The sequence below is a fragment of the Hippoglossus hippoglossus genome, chromosome 9 (genome assembly GCF_009819705.1).
Source record: "Hippoglossus hippoglossus isolate fHipHip1 chromosome 9, fHipHip1.pri, whole genome shotgun sequence".
Lineage (NCBI taxonomy): Eukaryota > Metazoa > Chordata > Actinopteri > Pleuronectiformes > Pleuronectidae > Hippoglossus > Hippoglossus hippoglossus.
In genome coordinates this window covers 10,717,327-10,738,401 of record NC_047159.1, presented here as the reverse complement: position 1 = coordinate 10,738,401, position 21,075 = coordinate 10,717,327, and the positions used below count along the sequence as shown (strand labels likewise).

At 40.4% G+C, this 21,075-nt stretch overlaps 1 protein-coding gene across 4 annotated transcripts in view; it reads left to right on the top strand.

Moving 5' to 3' along the window:
* The window catches only part of grid2 (glutamate receptor, ionotropic, delta 2), a 442,863-nt gene that overhangs the window by 282,549 nt on the left and 139,239 nt on the right, over nt 1–21,075 (top strand). For all 4 annotated transcript variants that reach the window (XM_034595238.1, XM_034595241.1, XM_034595239.1 and 1 more), the window contains one exon: nt 13,062–13,115. In XM_034595238.1, the coding sequence (XP_034451129.1) occupies nt 13,062–13,115 (54 nt within the window). The remainder of the gene's footprint in view (nt 1–13,061; nt 13,116–21,075) is intronic.

Below are 21,075 nucleotides of genomic sequence, written 5' to 3'. Positions count from 1 at the left end.
GTGTTCTCCTCAGTCTATTTGGCGGTGCAGTGATCACACTCGATTTTTCTCCTCCAAATGCATGTGAGGATGTGTTTCGCTCTCTTTTACTCTCAGACACACACACATACACTGTCACACATGCTTGGCATCTTGCAGAGTGTCACGTTATCTCCTACTCTCAGGTCTCAGTAATAGGGTCGGGCTCAGGGTCAACTAGTCTCTCCACTGCAGGGCTCTGCAGGAAATAGAGGAATAAAATGATTTTATAATTGAGGCGCTGGAAGATGTTATCTGTCTTTAGGGTCGGTTGAGTATTATCTCAGCGTTGCTTTGATTTGAGGTCACAGTGTCCCATGGCTTTGATTTTGCAGGAGGGGTTGGTAACAGAGTTTATGATGCTTATTCGTGGATCATCTCTGCATGTTCCCAACAAAGAGTTTCTTCAGTGAATGGATGTAATTTAATTTACTGATGGCCTTTTTATGTTTGTCCCAGTAGGTGAGGTGTAGCGTTAATGTGGTGTCATTAGGTGTAAAACACAAGTGAAGGAGAAAATAGTTTCCTTGATACAGTTTTTCACCGAAACTCAGCTATGGCCACATTGAATTGAAAAAGTTTTGAATGGCTTTCAGTTCAATGTACGTGTCATATTGCAGCTGAATCTGTGAGGTCTGCGTTGGTGGTAACTACTTCATGCGCAATAGCTTGAGCGAGCAAGTGGCAGATAGTGCAGCAAATAGCAATGCATACATACTGTACATATACAACGCAGGAACGGAGCTAAACATCGAGTTAGAGATCTCTTTATGAGAAGTGTCAAAAATGTGGGGTTCATAATGAAACTGTGGCGGTACAAATTAGAATATGGCAGGCTGCAATAGTCTGGATAATTAATGGGAAACACTTGATTAAAATGGGTTTGGTATTGGTTTTCTCCATGTCTTTACATTTATTTTCATAATTCAGTCTTTTTTATCCTTAGTTGACGCCGACATCATCACATCTTTCTTCTCCCCTGCTGATTCTTCATTTCAGAGAATGTTTTTAAATAGTTACTTCCTTTGGGAATAATCTGCTGAAACTAATGTCTCAGTAATGCAAAAGTGATGCTGTATAGAGTGTTACGTTTCATCAAAGTAAGAGAGGCACATGGCATTCATAGATGAAATATCAAAACAATCTCAACAATAGAACAATATCCAAGGGTCAATTAACTTTGAATTGATTCAGATTAGAATAATGAAATATTGAATAATTAGCTCAATTTCATGGCTGAGAGCATCCCCTTGCAGAATTGCTAAGACTGGTTTTGTAACATCATAGCAGAGATTCTCTTTAAGAAACTCTTGTTAAGCTAAGCTGAGGAAATAATAATTCTGTCATTAAAGTGGTTTATGGCGAGCTGCAGGCAGGTCGGAGTTACCTGTAAAACATAAGTGTGCAGTGGGGTCAGCTCCTCCGGGTTGACAACTTTAGCATATGCTTCAACCCCCAGAGGCCAGATCAGATGTGTAATTGAGGCACATAACATCTGCTGCTCTTCACCATATACAGCTGGTTATTCCCTTCATTGCTCGCTCATTCAAACACCAGCCCTTCACGCCGTGACACTAGTATGACCTATCTCCCTCCTCCCAGAGGTACAAGCTTAATCTCGTCTTGTGAAGTTCCTATACGCCAACACTGCTTGCAGTTATTCTGCCTATGCAAGAAAATGACTCACAGTGAACCCATATGCAAAAATCCTTCACTCTAAGACTCCGAGGCTCCAACCTGGATGTTCCCTGGCTGCATTTTCAACAAACCCGAAGCATAATTTCTGTGAAATGAACCCTATATTAGCAAAGATTAGTGAGAATGAACTGCACTGTTAAATAGCAGCGGAACAGCAAGATAGACTTTGACCGGGCGAGGTTGACAGCAGCAAACCTCCTCACAGTGTAGCACATCATCACTGTAACACATTATCCTTTTAGAGTGAGCAAGTGCATTTTATAAATGAAAAAAATACACATATAAATGGTGAGGAACAAGGATCACACTTGCTGTGTGCATGGCTCGTTTTTAGGGATTTTTCCAGTGCTGTTAAGTTACAGCTTTGCTCTTCTGTCGATGTTGAGTGCAGAATTGTTATTGACTCAAAGACTCATCATTCTTCTATTGTTGTTATAAGTTTTGTCATTGAAACATTATTTCCCAGCAGAGATCAGGTGGGCTTTGTTGTTTTGTTTGTGTATTTCTGCCCTTCGCTTGTTGTACATTACCCAATCCTGTATTGTTTGATTCCTGAGACTAAGGACACTTTCACACCAACTTGTTTGGTCAGCAGCTTCTAACGTTTCAGTTTAGTCTGAACCAAAAATAACAGATGTGAAAGTTGCCTTGCACCACGGCCCGGACAGACCAATTAGGCCAGTTGGGAACATTTGCAGTCGGAAAACACAAGTGTTCGGGCTTTTGGACCAATTGCAGGAAGTTCAGACAGTCATTCCAATGGCCACAAAAGTCAAATGAAATGAACCGCTTTATTAATTATATCCATTGAAAAGGAAAGACAACTACCAGCGGAGTTGACAACACATCCATGTCAGACGCTCGCCCATTCATGAAACAATCAATGTTAGTGTATCGGTAGATGCAGGCCACATAGGTGGTTACAACCGGACGTGCGCTACATTACAATGTAAAACCTAAACTAACTGGATCAAATGTGAACAATGTTACAAAAACTTGAAATTTCAGTTGTTAAAATGCTGCAAAAAAGTACAATAAAAGTCTTGGTGTGTGTATATGCGTAGTATAACATAAGTCTATAGTGAAGACAGAGTGTGTATAGTGTTGTTTCCTCTGTTCATATGCTGTACGTGTGCACTTTTGTGCATGATTGACACACCTTTATCTGGTGTCCTGAACAGTTGACCTGTGGTGTATTCTTCATATAGTGCAGTCAGGGAGAGGAGTAGTGGAAGTGACAGACGGGAGGATGGACGGCATACAGATCACAGGAGGTCGAGGAATCATTTTATATTGGGTGGAGGATTAGTCAACCTGAAGAAGCCGAGCTGGCTTACAGAAACACTTCAGCAGCTCGGACAGCACACCTGAACACACACTCGTTCTACCTCTTTATCACAGACACACAAGTTTTATTTCTCCTCCTGCGTCCGTCCATCTATCTCCATCTGCTTTGCTCTCACACTCTCAGACAAACATTTGCTCGGCCCACCTCTCAGTCCTGTCATCTGTCCTTGACATAGGTAATTTCAGTTGGTATGAGTTCTGACATTTTAGGGCAAAGGTTAATCTTTTAATTCACCTGTGTTCTGCTCTCTTCTGGCCTGTTTTTACCTGCACTGACATGACCCCCATCAGTCGAGCCACTGAGCTAATGCCGCACCTTTTTGTTGTTGCCGCAGTTGTTGTAAAGATGTTTTACAGAGGCCAATACAACCCTGTAATGTAAAGATGATGGTCTTTTGGCTCATATTGTACTTTTAAACGTTTGCTGATATCGCATCAAGAAGAGTAAACAGCTCTGCTTGAATTAACTGTCTTGTGCTTCCATGTGTAAAATATCTCAGGCACAGTCTTTTTAAACATTTTACTATTATAGCCCCAGTGGCTTTTTGTGAAGTAGGTGTGCAGACTATTAATCAAGGGACAGGTGTAAGTTTGTCATGGTAGTGGGTGATAAATTCATTGCATATCATGATGAAGTATTTCCCAATGTTTTATTGGCTGTTTGAGCAACATTAACAGAACCTGTACCAACTAAACAGTTGTTTTGTGAACAGATAGATACAGTATGTTACCTTTTTGTAGTATAATTTATTTACATCCTTCTTTTTTTTTTTTTAACTGGAAACACCCTTTGCTTGAAATGCACTTAGTAGAGCGCATAGTTATGGCAAGGCCCCTGTCCGTTTATCTAGAGTGGCATGAACATCTCTTTTGATTGGTCCATGTCCTGTCCTTCCACCAACTTTCGTGGAAATCCTTTTTGTAGTTTTTTTGTGATTCTGCTGACAAACCAACCAACAAATAAACAAACAAGTGGATCGGGGTGAAAACACAACCTCCTCTGCTGAAGTCAAAGGCTTTTAAAACACAAAAAATAAGCAAGTTACCTTTCAGTGAGTTCTTTGAAGTCAGCCAAGGATTAACTGACCATAAATTGTTCAAGGTTTAACCTTGAATCGTTTATTCATCCGACCCAGTCAGGGATGTTTACAGTAAAGGTATTTGTAGTGACATAAATGCCTTTTGTCCTGTCAATGAAGTATAACTTTATTTAATGTACTGTCTCGTCCTATTAATGCTAAATATTTTAATCTGATTACCAACAAAGGCATGTGTAAGCATTATGCAGAATGCAAGCTTGGGCACTAAATCCAGATTGTGGCAGATTCATGAAACAGATTCCTTCTGTAGCTTGATGGGTAGATGGACATTTAATGTGGGGTATGGACATGCATGCAGGAAAAAAAGCCCTTTCCCCCTTTAGTACTGAATAAAGCTGATAGTAAATCAAATAAAGAACATACACAAACATACACACAGTCCCACACAAATACACAAAGCTGTTTACCTTAGACCTATCAAGACTGCTTATTCTATTTGTTCCAGCCATTGATCTTTTCATATCTAAATGTCAGGTTGCATATCCTCATATTTGCTGGGACTGGTGGTGGCGAACGTGTGCAATTGTGTGTTCATGTGTGTGTGTGTGTGCGTGCGTGTGTGTGTGTGTGTGTGTGTCAGCCTATACACTGTGGGTATGGCAGTGCTTGCAGCTGCGGTTTGATCAATAAACTGAAAGGCCGACGTGTGCACACATACCCTCACGTCTTGTACTTTTTTGAACACACACACACACACACACACACACACACACACACACACACACACACACACGCACACACACACACACACACACACAGCTAAAAGATGATACATGTGCTGGCCCTGTTACCCTTTGCCATCACAACACATACTATCAAAGACCTTTGCTGTCCAAGCATTATATTATATGTCAGACAGAAAGAGAAAGAGAGGAGACAGGGAGGGCAATGGAGGGAAAGAGAGAAAGAGAGAAAACATATAGTGACTGAAAGATGTCTGCTGAAAGGACAAAAAAGTGAATGACTCTGCCGTTTTCCCCCCCCTTGTTTTCATCAGAATGTGAGTGATTGATCAATAACGCCGATGGTGTGTGTGGTGGGTGGGTGAGCAGGCCAAGACCTTGTCAAGATGAGGTCTGGTGGCTTTTGTTGAGGGCGACAGCTCTCGGTCGGTGTGGCGTGCGTGTGCGTGTGCGTGTGTCCATGTGCGGGCGAGAGAGACACGGAGTGAGCGACCTCGTCAAATGGGGTTTGCGGAGACTGTTCTTGAGCAATCACTGAAAAGAGAAGAAAAAAAACGTACACACGTAAATTAACACAGACACACGACGTGGCAGCAATCTGCATTATTCAATATCTTTCTCTTTGTCTTCCCCCCACCAGAATACAAGTGCCACCTTTATAGGCTTTGTAGACCACTGGTGTGTGACCGCGGCAGGATCGGACTAATTAAACAGACAGTAATGGAGGTGATTTAGAGTTATTCGTTTTGGGAGCAATCACAGAGGCCTTTGGCACCCCTTTGCCTCATGTCATGGTACGGTCCAGTGCATCTAAGACTTCATTACATCGACCTCTGTTTCCTGAGGAGCTACTATCTTCTTTTATAATGTTATGCTGTTTAGAAAAGTCACAGTTTTTCCAGCTTCTTTTACATTTTAAATGTGATACTTTCACTGCAAAACGTCTATTTCAAATACATTTATATTATATTTACACTTTTCCACAAATGTTTCCCTTTGTTCCTGCTTCTCTGCCACATTTAGCCTCAGAGCTGAATAAGGTCAACCAGACACCTTCATACCTGAAAATGAAAACTTCCTCTACTATTGCCTGAGGCATCATGTTTTCGGTTTGTCCGTCTGTATTTGCATTGTGAACACGATATCTCAGGAACACCTCCAAGGAATCCTTCCAAATTTGGCACAAACATTCACTTAGATTCATGAATGAACTGATTCAAATTTAGGAGTCAAAGGTTCATGCCACTGTGACTTTAAACAACTTAAAATATTGTGAATGCAACATCTCAGAAACACCTTGAGGGATTTCATTTTTTCAAATTAGTTATAAATGTTCACTTGGACTCAAAGATGTACTATAAGAATTTGCTGGTCAAAATTCAATAATCGATGTTCTGATTTAAACTACACTGGTTGGCGGAGGCATACAACCACAGGGCAGTAATACTTTTTATTTATTGATTTTGCAGGGTGATGTGAAATTTCCACACGAATATAAAAATTGAAACTACATAATAACCAAAAAATTTGGCACTTATGTGGCCAAGATCTCCGCAGACATTCATTTATTTTTTTCAAAGAACTAATCTTTTTGTGAGCACACTTAGTCATTTTTAATGGATTTATTAATCATATGCTTCTTTCAACCAACTCAGTCTCTGCACACTTTCATCAAAATGTATGACATTACTCTACTATTAGTGCATTCCTTTTATGCATGAGTGGCCTCACTACACTATAATAGATTTATCGCTTACTTGAGTTTCCATCCACCATTATGATTTTCTTTGATTTTAGTGTTTTTCAAGACATGGCGCTGAGTGTCACTTTAACAACAAAGTAGTCTTCACAAGCAATAACCCTCAGATAGGAAACACAGACGTCTTGAAAATTAAACATGCGTATTCTGGGCTGTGTGTATTTGCTTTGTGTTGGCTGGTGGTCTTGAAGAGTAAGTTGTGTCCATGTGGTCACAAATCATAGCGAAGCTGTTATTTTTCATTTTCCACTGCTTCAGTCACAGCTGTCATAGACCAGATGTGTAGATACATGAGCGTTGAGTGAGTTTATGTTTATATGACAAGCAGCTATCATGTAATCTATTTTCACGATGATGTTATGTGGGTGCATGTGGTGCAACACAAGCTTTTGTGTGCATGCCAGAGGAGTTCCCGTTTATGCATGGGTGTGTGTCTATGTGTGTGTATGCTTGTTTGCACTCGATCGGTCAGAGCTTAGTGCTCCTCTGCCAAGTATTTAAATCCATAGAGCAAAGCAGTGTCATAATGCAATGCCCTCTGCTTGACATTGGTTCTTTCTAACATACAATGCAGATATGCACACAAAAACACACACATTGACATCAAGACACACAACACACAATCAAACATGCATGAGACGCACCGGGGGAGTGGTGTGAGTGAGGCAAGTGACATTAAGCCTAAATGGCAGTGGTGACATGCAGCAGTTATGATGTATCAGGGAGAGAATGCCTCAGTTAGCATGCACTAAATGCTCAGTTCATAAACAGGGAGGGGGAGAGAGGGGGAGAGTGAATGGGGGAGACGGGCTGAATGGAAATTAAGTGAGAGGACGAGTGAAGAAACTCCTGCGCTTGTTTTGAATGGTGGTAATGTTTTAATGTGTTTTGTAACAGATTTCTGAGACATGCAAATTAGACTCAGTGAGAGGAGTCTGTGATTAGGAAGGCGAGAGCGGGGGAATGGAAGAGGAAGGTGCAGAGAGGTTACGTAGCTCACTAATTGATGAAAGGGAGTGCTTCAGTGGGAATAAGGTGCAGGAGCGGAGGAGAACAGAAATTGGTGCAATCATGGTGGCAGTCAGGGAAGAGAAAGTGAAGTCCAGGTGTTATTACTGTCACTGCTGATAGATGATTGGAAATCTTGTGCATCAAATGTAGTGTGAATAATAGATTTATAATTTGTATTTAACAAATTACAACTTTGATTGGGCCTTTTGAATTCTGACAGAAAACTCCACGCAGCATATCATCTGTAGGATTGTCTAAATAACGTAATTGGTAGTTTTTCTTTACTCTTGCTGAGGGTTAAGGGCAGAGAATGTTGCACCTTTGAAGCCCTATACGAAAAAAACAAATTTTTGAATAATGGGCGATACAAATAAAATGTAATTGATTTGATTAATTGAATTCTGCAGCGGGAGTATACCTGTGTCCTATCTGTACCTACTTTCAATCTCTTAAACCTCAAATAAATGTAGAAATCAAGAGCATGAGAGACAAACTGTGAAGCCAGGGACAGAGGCACCAATGGAATGGCATCACATTCTTCTCATTGTATAAAGTCTTATTACAAATATCATCCTATTTTATGAAATCCGCCCTCTTGACTCGCTGTTTTTCAGCAGCACAAAAGCTTAACAGACAAGGAGAAGAAAAGAAAGGATCGAAACTTCATCTGCAGGAAATTCAATAATGAAAACACATTGGTTACAATTCAAATTGTGTATTACAGTTAACAAAACCACATATATTAAGTGTCCTTTGTCATCAGCATCTTCTCTTTCTGTCTCTGCCGCCCCCCATCGTCCATGCCCACTTTCTCCCCGTTACTCTAGTGTCTCTCTGTATATTTGTCGTTGTCTTACAGCGTTCAGGTGGAAGAAAAGGTTTGAGATGATAACAGTAATCCTGCTCCTCCACCTCAAGACACAGACACATTGCACCCCCCATGCATCCAGACACAGAAACGCCAAATTAATTACAGTAATCAAGAAGGACGCTTGGATGAGGGTTGATAGCAGGGTAATTTTTTGGAAGTGTGTCAGAGGAGGCATAACCACAGCTTTGCAAATAGAAGCACTTTTCTCTGGGCAGATAACGTAACAGCGGCCGGACATGCTTCTGTTTTTAGATGTTTGTCTGTGTAATGTATGTATGGGTGTTTTATCGCAGCTTGCGCCCACATGTTTAAGCGTGAAGCCTGGATATGCCTAGTTTGGAGGGTGGGCTGTAGGCTATTTGCTTGATTTGATCACAAATAGTGCGTGAAATTAAATTACACAACTAGTTTTCAATTTGGAGCACTTTATTCAATAGCAACACCCACTTTCCCTCCTTAAGCTACCCGCATAGTGTACTGAGGCAATATCTGCTTTTGCATTAATAGATTTTACCCTCTCATATGCAGAGACACAAACAGCCATATACATATACTGTATGCTATAAAGGCATATTGAATAAAAGACGAACAAAATATAGGAATTGCTCTTGTCTCCCTGTACAATTTGAACACATGATGTGTGTGTTTGTATCTGTGTGACTGTGTGTGTAGTATTGTTAAATCTGACCTACTGTTGTCAAGTCAGACCTTGGTATGAGCCCCAGGCTTTGACTCTCTTGTAAGCCAACATCACCCAGTTGCCAGAATCAATGATTTTTCCTCTTTGTTGGACTCCTCCAGGAGTGACAGGTAGCCGAAGATTATTACAGGATCACAACAGTGTTTGGCCGTACTGTGGCCACTCGATAAAGCGCTTGCCAGACTGGCGCTCGCAGTGGTACGATGTTGCAGATCAGTCTTAGTTTTCCGTGTCTGCTCCCAGACTTTGAGAAAAGGCTTAGTCATATTGACACTGAGTGATTGGATTTGTTCCGGACCACAGAGCCGTTGTCTGTATGATCTTCTGGCTTCAAAGGAAGCGAGAACTGGGCAGAGATGAAGCTTTTGTGGAGCTGGTCGGAGAGGTCAGAATCATCTCTGTGGAGGCGCGAAGGAACGGTGCCCAGGTGACTCCTGCCCACCTGCAGTGTTGGCACAGAGTTCATAACAGGTTTTTTTTTATTTTGTACATGGAGACAAACACACACATGCAGCCACTCGAAGAAGGCTGTTTGCGGTGTTTGCACTTGTGTGTCTGTTTGTGAGTGTGTGTGAGAGACGGCACATGAGAGAGTGAGCGTATTGAACAGTTCCAGCCCCTCAGGAGTCATGTCTAGTGTTAGGAGTCTGCCCTTTCGCTAATTAGCTTGAAACATCTGTCCAGACGGCTGCCGGAGGGTGGTCATAATGGGAGAAGTGGAAACGCTCACATCCGCCAACACTTCAATACACACAAACACGCATCGACATTTATTTATTGACCATTTAGAAATTATCCTGCACACACACGTGCACACTCAGACATGGTTTTACATTTGCATGTTTAAAAAATGACTTGCCAATGATTTACCAATAATCCTATGTGAACATGTACTAATCTCCTAATGAGCACCAAGGGAAGGGAACATGGGGATGGACAGTAACAGCTTTCCAAACCTCCGTCCTCCTTTCTCCCTCCTCCACTGCTCCGAGTTGCTGTTTTTTTGCAGTGCTCCAATAGACAGAGACAGAAATAACATGAGATCAAAAAAATGATGAAGAACCCCAAGTATGCTCGCGATTTAAACAGTTTATTTTCCAGCTGTGTTCCTGAAAAAAGTGTTAAGAAGAGAAGGAGCAGAGACGCTGACAGACATGAGAAATTAAGACAAATCTTGTATTTTGCATCCTCCTTCCTGCCGTGCATCCCTTTTCTGTGTCGCAGCCATGTTTCCTGCAGAGGCTGTATTTTATGGAAGCCGTCAGTGTTAAAATGACGAAGTTTTATGGAGACTCTGTGGCAGATTAAACCACTATTAGCCATGCTCCATCACCCTCTCCAGCTGTTGCCTTTTGTTTACGGCTAAAAAGTGTTTTATGACACGCGGTGCCATAGTCACCTCGACAATTATAGCTAATGATATACGAGTGGCACTGTATTTTTTACACCGGCGGTGGAGGGGGAGAGGGTCTGGAGGGGGCAGGCACAGAGCGAGAAGTGAGCGAGTACAGGAGAGCAGCAATTACGGGATGAGAAGTGCGGCAGAGGTGACGATAAGAAAGGAGAACTGCAGATGGGTGGAATCGGGAGGGAGAAGGAGGTAGAAACAAGTGCTGATAGGAGAAAGTCCAAAAAGCAAAGTTAAAAACAACCTTATTCCTTTTATCACAAGTAAATTACACAGATTGAGTGATGTGTCTTACCATTATTTTGTCAAATGTGTGTAATGAATATAGATGATTGAAAAGAAGAGAAGGACTGTGGATGATAAATTACAGTGGTATTTGGTTTAAATGATAATAACAACCACATGTATTTACTGCTGCACATCAATTTTTCTAAATGGCACCATGCTTTTCCGTCTTCAGAGGTGTTAAATTTAACCATCAATAAGTGATGCTCGACTTACTTATTGTTATTTACCTTGTGCCCAGATTGACACTTCTGTCTATTTACATTTGTAAATGTAACACTTGTAAAATCCAGTGGCGTATCAAGAAATTAGTTTTTAAAATCAGGGGCTATAAAGGGGCCACAATTTAAACAAAGGGGCCAATTACAAGTTCAACATCCCTGATTCAGTAAGGTTTGTTTACTGTTAGCTCTATAACTATCAGCCACACATCATTGAATATACTTTGGAAAATGTTCCTCGTACAAGCACATTGTGCACTTCAAAAAAGCTCAGAAAATAAAGATTCTCAGCAAATGTCATATTTATAGTCTTATTATTAATTGACTAGTTTATTTAAAAAAAGAGGGGGGCCCATCGTGGGTACATCATATTTCAGCTGGGGCCAGTGCCCCCTCTGGCCCTTCCCCTGGATACACCCCTGATAAAATCTCTTCCCCAAGAAATAACTGTTATCATAACATGCGCTTCATTTATTCATGTTGTGAATTGGAAAAAAAGGAGAAACAAGTAGGGGGGGTGAGAAGAAGATAAAAGTAACGTGAGTAAATAGATCTCAACATCCTCCTGGTCACAGACAATGATTGAGAAGAGATGTTAGACACTGACAGAGTTCAGTGATAACAGGAGAAACAGCCACTTGAATCAGCAGCTAGAGAGAGAGAGAGCTAAAAAGAAGCACCTGCTGCTGTTTAAATGGACATTATAACATTAGTGTACTGACAGATGTAGTGCAGATGTACAGTGGGTGTGTCTGGAGCGCCAAATGTTTTTGCCCTATGATTGTGTCTGTGTGTGTGTGTCTGTGTGTGCGCAGTTGCTCTTTCGGTGCACCACCCCAAGTGTCCTTGCTGCAACGTTTAACAATGGTGTAGCTACTAGTAAAGAGTTGACACATATAAATATTTAAGTTGAATCGTTAATAATTCATGAAAAAGGTTTGCTTTTTCCGAGTGTGTGTGAGATAAGGAGACCAAACGCCGCACAACCTACGCAAAGCATCTTTGCTAGTTTCAGGCAAGCACAGTTGTCATTGTCCCGTCCAGCGCTTCTGTTTTTTTATGTACTTGCACCCACCTGAGCACCCATGGGTGTTGGTGTGCTGCTGTCTTAAGGCCTTAGGGAGCAATTGCACACTTGACCAACAAACACCTGGTCTGAAGTCAATGGGAACAGTGGTATGGCTTACATGCGCAATGCATTTCCTCAGAAGCCTTCTTTCTTACTCCCTCGCAAATCTGCTCTTATGATATCAATCCACCAAATTGCAAGTGCACCTGGTTTTTAAGGGGAATGGGGCTCTGATTAGTTTCTTGTATGTTGTTGTGCCCTAAACACCCCATTGATTAAATAAGAGTCAAAACATAAGTTTTTTGAACAATGTAGCGCAGCACGCTTCTTTTTTCTCTAGTTACAGTCAATTGGATTTGGACAAACCCTTAATACACTTGTGCTTTAGATCATTAAAATAGGGCCTAAAGGGAGGGACAGAGAGAGAGAGAGAGAGAGAGAGAATTCTACTCACAGGTTTGTCTAATGAGAAAAAAGTTGTAACGCTGACATTTAAGCGTGAGTTTATGTGGGAGTTTCTGCAGTTATTTTGTCACAGACAAGCAAGTTTAGCCATTTCTGCAGTGTTTGAAGAGCGATTTGGCAGATTACTTGAGCACCTTTGATACAAGCTACACACTGGGTTTCTGCTTTGCACATTTCCATAATGTTCTCTCAAAAATATTCACACTTCAGACACAAAGAATCGCATTATCCAAGATGGAAAATATGTTTTAAAGGGATTGATTTTTTCTTTAAAAACAACAACAAAAAAAACTTGTCTTCCAACTTCTTCCTCATCTTTCAACCTGTCATATATTTAAAGCTGATTTCTCCCACACCAATGATATTCCTATTACTGATTATTATTTTACGTTTTAATGCGACACTGTGTTTTTGTGTGTGTTGCAGGTTGTGGAGACCAACCTGGTGGCTTTCGATTGTCACTGGATCCTGATAAATGAGGTGAGTGCCATGAAAATGATTTATGGATCCTGTACTGGGTGTTCCTTCAATTCACCTTATTGTTTCAATCATCCTGGGAATATTTATGGTTTTTGATCCGGAACCCCCTCTAATCTCATCACTCTCCTGGATGTTTGAAGGAGAACGGGGAGCTTAAAAAGTTGTCGACTCTTTTTTTTCTCAATTCATCCGATAACACATAACTTGATGACTAAGGACAATTTAGTTTACTTTAGAGAGCACATGCTGCTGTGGGCCACAAGAGAAAAAAAAAAAGACAAAAAAAGATCCTACATATTTTATGCACACCGCTTAAGCCAATTTACACACACTATGCAATTTCAGAGATGACAAAGGTGACCTTTAAAGAACCTCTCTGAATGAGCATAAATACAGATTAGCCACAACATTAAAAGTGGTAGCAGATGCTGTGGCAGATTGGTTTATATCTGTGGCGTGTTGTGAAAGAGCAATGTGAAATTGTTTTGTAGTTTCATCATTTTCATGCGTCATCATTAGGCAAAAATAAACCAATCAGTTGGTTCATTAAATATTAGGATTCCCTGCTCTACTCCGTAGAGTGCACAGTTTTTTGTCCTGTGAATTTCTTCTCATTTCCGTTCACTGATTATTGCTCCTTAGAGAAACATAATTAAACCTTAACATTGTTTCCTGTAATTTCATATTGATTTTAAATAGGAGCACAACTTTGATCTCGCCTCACGAGAAGTCCCCTTTTACAAAACCACTTGCATCAGCTTCATTTGTGTGTGTTTGTGTGTGAGTGTGTATGTTTGGATGCGTGTGTACACTGATAGCTAATGCACTGTGTCTTGGTAGCCTTGGGCTTTGCAGTGAGCTGGAAGAACCCAGCAGGGAGTCCGAGCTCCCACACACTCACGCACAAGCATGAGCTGGTGCTCAAACCCAACCGTGTGCACAAGAACACGTACTGAAGGAGCAGCAAAAACTTATTTACAATAGGGAAAATGGAAAACCTCGTTTGGTACAAAACAAGAAATAGTTCAGTTTATTCTGTTTCTCTCTCTCTCTCTCTCTCTCTCGCTCTCGCTCGCTATCTCTCTCAGTTTGATTTTAAGTCATAACCTTTTACTATCATAATGCTGATAAATGCCACAAGGCTCAGCGGTCCCATTGCTTGCCGCAGTTCTGCAAAGAAAGTCTGTTTGAAACAAATATTAGCATGCATCAGTAGTCTGCTGTGACTTCGAGGCAAGCACAGCCGAGGAGCCAACCAGCACCAAACACCATCTCATTGTGCAATTCAGCTGATTACCACACAGACAAGAGAAAAGGAGCAGATAAAAACATACATGACAGTAGTAGTAGTAGCAAATCTCTTTTAAATGCAGGACCTGTTTTAGCTCATGATTTCATTTTGCCTGTCTTGATCACTCTCTTGCATCTTGCTGCAACGTGCTTGGACATCTTCACCTTTCTGCACTCTGACCTTTCTTCCAACCGACCCTTAAAATATACAATATCTAAGATGTCCCTTCTATTTTAAAGATACTAATCATTAACTGATAATGATGCAGATTTATGTTTTCTAGCCTCAGGATGACCTCATCGCAGGTATTCCACAGAGAACCCAACACCTCGAATTAACAGAAAGGAAAATATATGAATATGTTAATTAGGAAGCAGAACATAATTAAAGCACTTGAGCTTTATGTTACATGGTTGAATGTACATACTTGTATGTTAATTGAGTAAATATGAAACATCAAGGTGGTGCAATTAAAATCTTTGTGAAATGAAAAGCGGATGCACAGACATCTTAACTTCTCTTCGTCGCACATGTTTGCCGAGGAGATTATTAAGACAACTTATGCAGAAAAGAAACGAGCATTATTTTGTATGTTTACTTTCTACATTACATGCATCTGTGCATGACTTTGATAATGCACACAATTGTATGACTTATCTCAGAATGGTGGCAGCTGAGTCAAGCGCAGCCTGACAAGCATATTTTCTTGTAGCTAGCGATAGCAAGTCAACCAATGAAGATCCCAGGTTTTATCCTCAATCAGCAAAAGTACTGCTCCCTTTAAAATCCCCAGACTTCATCAAATTGACCAAGGCAATATCATGTTGTGACAACAGGTGGGGCAGTAAACAACCAGATGATAGGCCAACAGGTCAGATCCTTCATGGGCCAGACAACTTTTCTGAGATCAGATGTAAGGAGAGAAGTAGCTGCCACTATCAGCACTGTTCTGTATGACATCCATTAATGCAACAAGGACAGCCGATCCTCTTGTTCTGGTTCTCGCTTTTAGAGTGTCAGTCTCACTACATGAAGGTATATCGCCTCAGACAACCCCTCAGTTTTGTTTTTCTCAAATGCTAATACTCTCAGGTAGTGAGGGAAAAGAATGAGCCTTCCACCTGCACATTAATGAAAATGGCAGCGTTTCTACCTTTTATCAGAGGTGGAAACGAGGATAGACCCGTTGAAAACAGCCACTCTGTATTAGTCCCTGACTTCATACAGAAACTGTCATGCCACTCCTGTGCTGATTGAAATGGATGTGTTTTCACGATGTAACAATTGAGACTCCACTCAATAGAAGAAACGTGTTCCTCCTGACAGGCTGTCTTTATACACTTTGTTTCGCAGATGGCCTTGTCAGGCGGCCTACTGAGCAGTCCATCGTTACCCGGGTGCCTGGTAGGCTAAAGTCACATCTAGCTGTCTAATAGACTCCCTTCATATCCGTTGCATCCTGTCAGGCATCTGGTGTTGTCTACCACTCTCCAGGCCTTCTGACAGCGACCTGCTCTTTGCTTAGCTTCCTGAGAGGCTTAAGATGTCATTCTGCAGCGTGCGAGTATGTCTAGCAGCATGTAGCCTGTAACACTTTGTACCTGCTGCCTTGGAGGAATCAATGACGAAATGCTGTCTGGCAGCCCAATGCTCGCTCGGTTGTTAATGTTTTAGCAATGGTGGATTATCACTGAAGTAGTGTTATTATAGTTATAGATTTAAAACTAAAACTGTCAGGTACATTACATGCCAGGTCACAGGTGTGAATTACACAGTTTTCTAGCTTTGCACAGAAGGTAAGAGTAGAAGCTGGTGTTAATGAAAAAAAAATCTTGTTAATGTTATTACGTCAATTCAATTACTTTACATCCTTACACCTGCAGTCTCACCCCTTCATGCTAAACAGTTGACAGCAATGTTGTCATTTAAAATATAGCAAGAGAATGAGACAAGATTGGGTCATAGACAAAATGGGAAGGCTAAACCCTCTCATCTTATTCTTTCTCTACACATGGTGTAGCACTTTTCATGAGGTTTAGTCAGCAGGCGATTTTTTTTGTCAATTTTTACCAGGGGATAGTAACAAATGTTACCGATACAACAAACTTGGTAGACATATCAATTGGGTTGGGTGTGTGGTGGACAACACTCCTGAAGTAGAGAACTGCATGTTATGAATGTGTACAGCAAAAACAGTATCTACTGAGTTTATGCTGAGTCCCTCCCACCTACCAAGGATGGTAAAATATTTATGAGTCCACGGGCCCTCGACAAGGGTAGGATTTCTCATGGTGCTGCTGATGGTCAATCTGACTGTGACAGATGGTCAGTGTCCAAATTAGTTATACACATTATTTGCTTTAACTGTCATCTAAGTTAGAGTTAAGAGAGCAGTTGGCTAATTGTGTGATAGTGGAATGGCTTGAACATGCGGACACAGCTAATTTAGCAAACCTATTTAGCAGATCTAAATTCTGTAACTAGTCACTGATATTCAGCCCAGCCAATCTCACCCTAATGTTTACAAGCAGGGCTTTGGATTATTTTGAGAGAAGAGAGATTTGGAAAAACAAATGTGGCCCATCTAAGCTTATTGGTAATGATGAGGAGAAAGGGAAAGGGAGATGAAGGACAAGAGAGAAGTGGTGGAGCAAAAAGAGCTTAAAGGAAAGGGGACTCCCTCTCTCTTGCTCTTAACTGTACTAAAGATCACAAACGCCTTCAAAAAATCTAAAGAAAAGCTTCACACATAGCCGTAAAACGATAAGAAGTCCTAATTCTGCTTATCAGGGTTGAAGTTTAGTCACACGTTGTTCTAATGCGGACACAATATTGCCACCATGTATGCGAAGTCCTCTGCCGGAGTGTTTAAAATGGATGAGTGGCTGTAATGTTTTGTCATCTGTGATGTCTTCTAGTACTGGTTCTTTAGAGAATGAATATTCCTATGTGGGAATGTGCTCTTCCCTCCCTGTGGCTTATTATGGATGATGGGGCACTGTATGGTTGTCATAACTCTGCTTTATCTACAGCCAGCAGTCAGACAGCCCCACTGAGGGGGAGTTCACAGTTATAATTGATCATCCTTCCTCTCCCTATCTCCTACGTTCTGCTTGGGATGAGGGAGGACGATGATGATGAGGAAGAGAAATAATAAGGGGCAGTCATGGCTACTCATTTTCACTTAAGTTTGGAGGAACTCCACTGTTGACCTCAGTCGTTATGATTCTCTCCAGAATCTTTCACCCTCCATTATGCTATCTGTCTTGATCTTCCCTGTTGCCATTCTCACTCTTTTCGTCATCATTCTTTTCCTCTTCATTCATTTCTGCCTTTTTGTTTCCCAAGGGGAGATGTGCATGGTAATTAGATAAGACAAGATTAGCCCTTTCTGTCATTTTGGCTCTTAACTGCATGATATCCTATGAAAGCCGCGCAACTTGGGGATTTTAATGCTTTGACAACCCTGTCTCCTAAAAACGATGTTTCTATATACGACTTAACCACATCAGCAAATATTATTTTTGTGGGAAACGTAATTAAAACCAGATTATGTTCTTGATTGGTCCTTTAATGAGCCTGGTTTGTTGAGTCGCAAATACGTTCATACTGAACAAATTTATACATTTAAAATGTGTATGTTTTACGTCAAAATATCAAATCATACAATATAGTATTGATTTATCCTCAAAAAAGCATTATTACACTATTTTATGGTTCTGCATTTACAGAAATTGGTGATGCTAATGGACAGATTGTTGACGTCAAAGACTTCAGACACAACATCTTTCTTTACTTTGAATCCAACCTTGATTTTTCATTAAACTTAACCAAAGTGTGGTTGTTGTCTAAACTACAAACTATAACTTGTTGATTAGTTTTGTTTTCCAGCTAATTATAAAGGTTGTTTACAGCGATAATGGAGCTTTATATTGTTTCTTTCTTTTCCACTGACTATTCAATCACCATCTCAACGAAGCCTCTTCAATGATTATGTCTAGTTATGATGCTCGCTTTTTATTTTCACTTTAATATTTCATGTGTTTGCCCTTTCTCCAACATTTTTCTATACCCACTTTTGCTCTATGCCTTCTCTCCGACCCATAGTGTTTGAAAATGGAAATACAGTTGCTTTTAGTCAACAACTTTCTTTAAATTCCTTTGAATACCGATTAGATAAAAGATCAACCAGACCTCCTCCAGAGGTAGTTAGGGTAACCTCTGGCCTCTGTTACAACTCCCATCAAAACAAGGTTCAGTCGCTTTGTTGCAGAGGTGATACTTCCAATTCTTCCTTTGCTTATTCTACTTTTTTTTGTTTCAAGGCCTTTAATAAATGTTCCATAAAATTGGGTGAATGAATGGGAGACATAAATTAGGCGCTGTTGAGGAAAATTGCCCGAGGTGACAGAAAAGAAGGAGAGGGCAAAAGTAATGAGACGGGCTTTTGTTCGGATTTGTTTTGTTTTTCACAACGTTGAACTTTTGAATGAGAGCAAAACAGAGGGATTTGCTGTTCTCATAGGCGGTGGGGTTGAATGGGAATGAACTGAGGGGTTGAGCAGAGGAGCAGAAAGGGTCAAACAACAAATGAAAAAAAATTCCCCCGCTCTAAACAGATAAGAGAGACGGGAGGGATTTGGTGTCTCTAGGGGAGAGCGAGGAAGAAAGGGACGGGTTAAGAAGAGAAAACATGGAGGACAAAGTATAGGGGTCAGGGAAGAAGTGTCAAGAAGAATTGAGGATGAGGGATGTGTTTTTGCTTTTTGACTCTCTTCTTCAAATAAAACACTAAAGAAGAGGATTTGGTGCTCCTGGGAAAGGAGCGAGGCAGAGGGAGGTGATAGGTTGAGGTTGATGGGGATTGCCGGCAGACCAAAACTTCAAGTTTATGTTGTAAACAACTAATGATTCACTGCTGCAGGGTGTTCTGAGGGTTACAACTTACCCTGCTTTCACACAGTTGGACTCTGTGCACTCATCTGTCCTCAGGACTGAATGATTTTGTAGTTGATTGTTTAGCTTGAAGGAGAATTTTGATTAATGAGAATGGGTTGACAATTATTCCCCTAAAAGCCCTTAATATAGCAATGAGCAGTAATTATTTCATGCTTGTTTTGAAAGTCAAATGAAGTGATTTGATTGCACTGTTCAATATTTTACCAAACCAAACTTTTGATGTTAATAATATATAATATTATTTTTCTATTGATTGAGGAACCCCATAAAAGATCAACGGTCCATCGCTTTTAGACAGAATTTTAAAATAATAATAATGACAGTAACTTTATGTATATAGCACATTTCAAAACGGCCATATTAAAGTGTTTCACAAAGAGGACGAATGAAAACAAGAATATAAAACAAGATCGCACATTAATTCAATAACATTTAAATCAAAGATAGCAGATAAAATAATACAAAATCCTTCCATAAAAATGAGTAATGTAAGAAAAGGATAAAACAAACATAATTAATGACAATTAAAAGCAATTCGGTAAATGTTTGTTTTCAAGGATAATAATAGACTTATAATAATATAATAATAAATCACAGATTTCCTTGGGTAAACATGTGCGAGATAATATGATCCTTTATTCTTCATGTCAGTATGTGTGTAATTGTACGTGTCACATTCATTTTGTCTTGGCTTTTAAAAGGCGAACAGCTTTGAGAGCAAGCCACCGCTGAAAGTCATAGTATGTGAAGTGTGTTTAGTCGTTCCCCAGAGAGACAGAGGCAAAGAGAACAGGAGGACAGAAGAAAGATGGGCAAACACCTGTTGAGAGGACGAATCTCAAATTCATCTTTTCTGTCTTGTGTGTGTGTGTGCGTGTGTATTCCTGTACATTGCTTCGTCTATATTTGTTTGAGTTTGATCCTTTGAGTGGGGCACTCTGGATAATTCTTGCCCGCCGATGTTTCTCCGCCTGCCCTTGACTGTTTGCTGTGAATCTTAATTTTCTACTGGCCCACAGATCTGCCTTTTAAGCAATTTTCAGCATTTTCTCTCTGTCCTGCATCTCTTTTCTTCAGCTTTGTAGCTCAGTCCCCTTCAGGGCTGTTATTTTGCGACCGCTTAGGATTTTTTCCACGTTTGAGCCCAGCAAATGGATTCCTTACTCAGACTGTTTAGAAAGTAGATACTTCACAGCACAGGGTATTAATACAAGGATAAACCTGTTTAATCCTTTCAGGTCTTCTTCAAGGTGATAACACCCCTTTATTCAGTTTTTTATCTTTTATTATTAATTTAAATCAATTGAAGATCTCAGGTCAGTACCTCTATTTCAAGAAAAAATAATTTGATTTTACAGCAGAGCAAAAAAAGTGTGGTCTTTGAAAGTAACTGAGGTTGCATCATTGAATCTCAATTCTGACGTGGTTTATTAAGAACATTCAGAGGGAGCGTCAACTTGACTTCAGAAGCAAATGTATATTTGTGCAAACCATATAGAGTTAGGGCCATTTATCAATGTAATTAATGCAGATGAGCACAACTATGCCAATGAAGCCTGTATAATACTGCCTCTAATCACCATTGATCACATCCCGTGAGGGCTCCCAGGTCTTAATGAACGTTAATTACATTCATATAAAATCCGATGAGATTAGTCAATGAACCAAAGAAATCTACAATATTACCCTTCCCTATCGTGTGTGATGGCT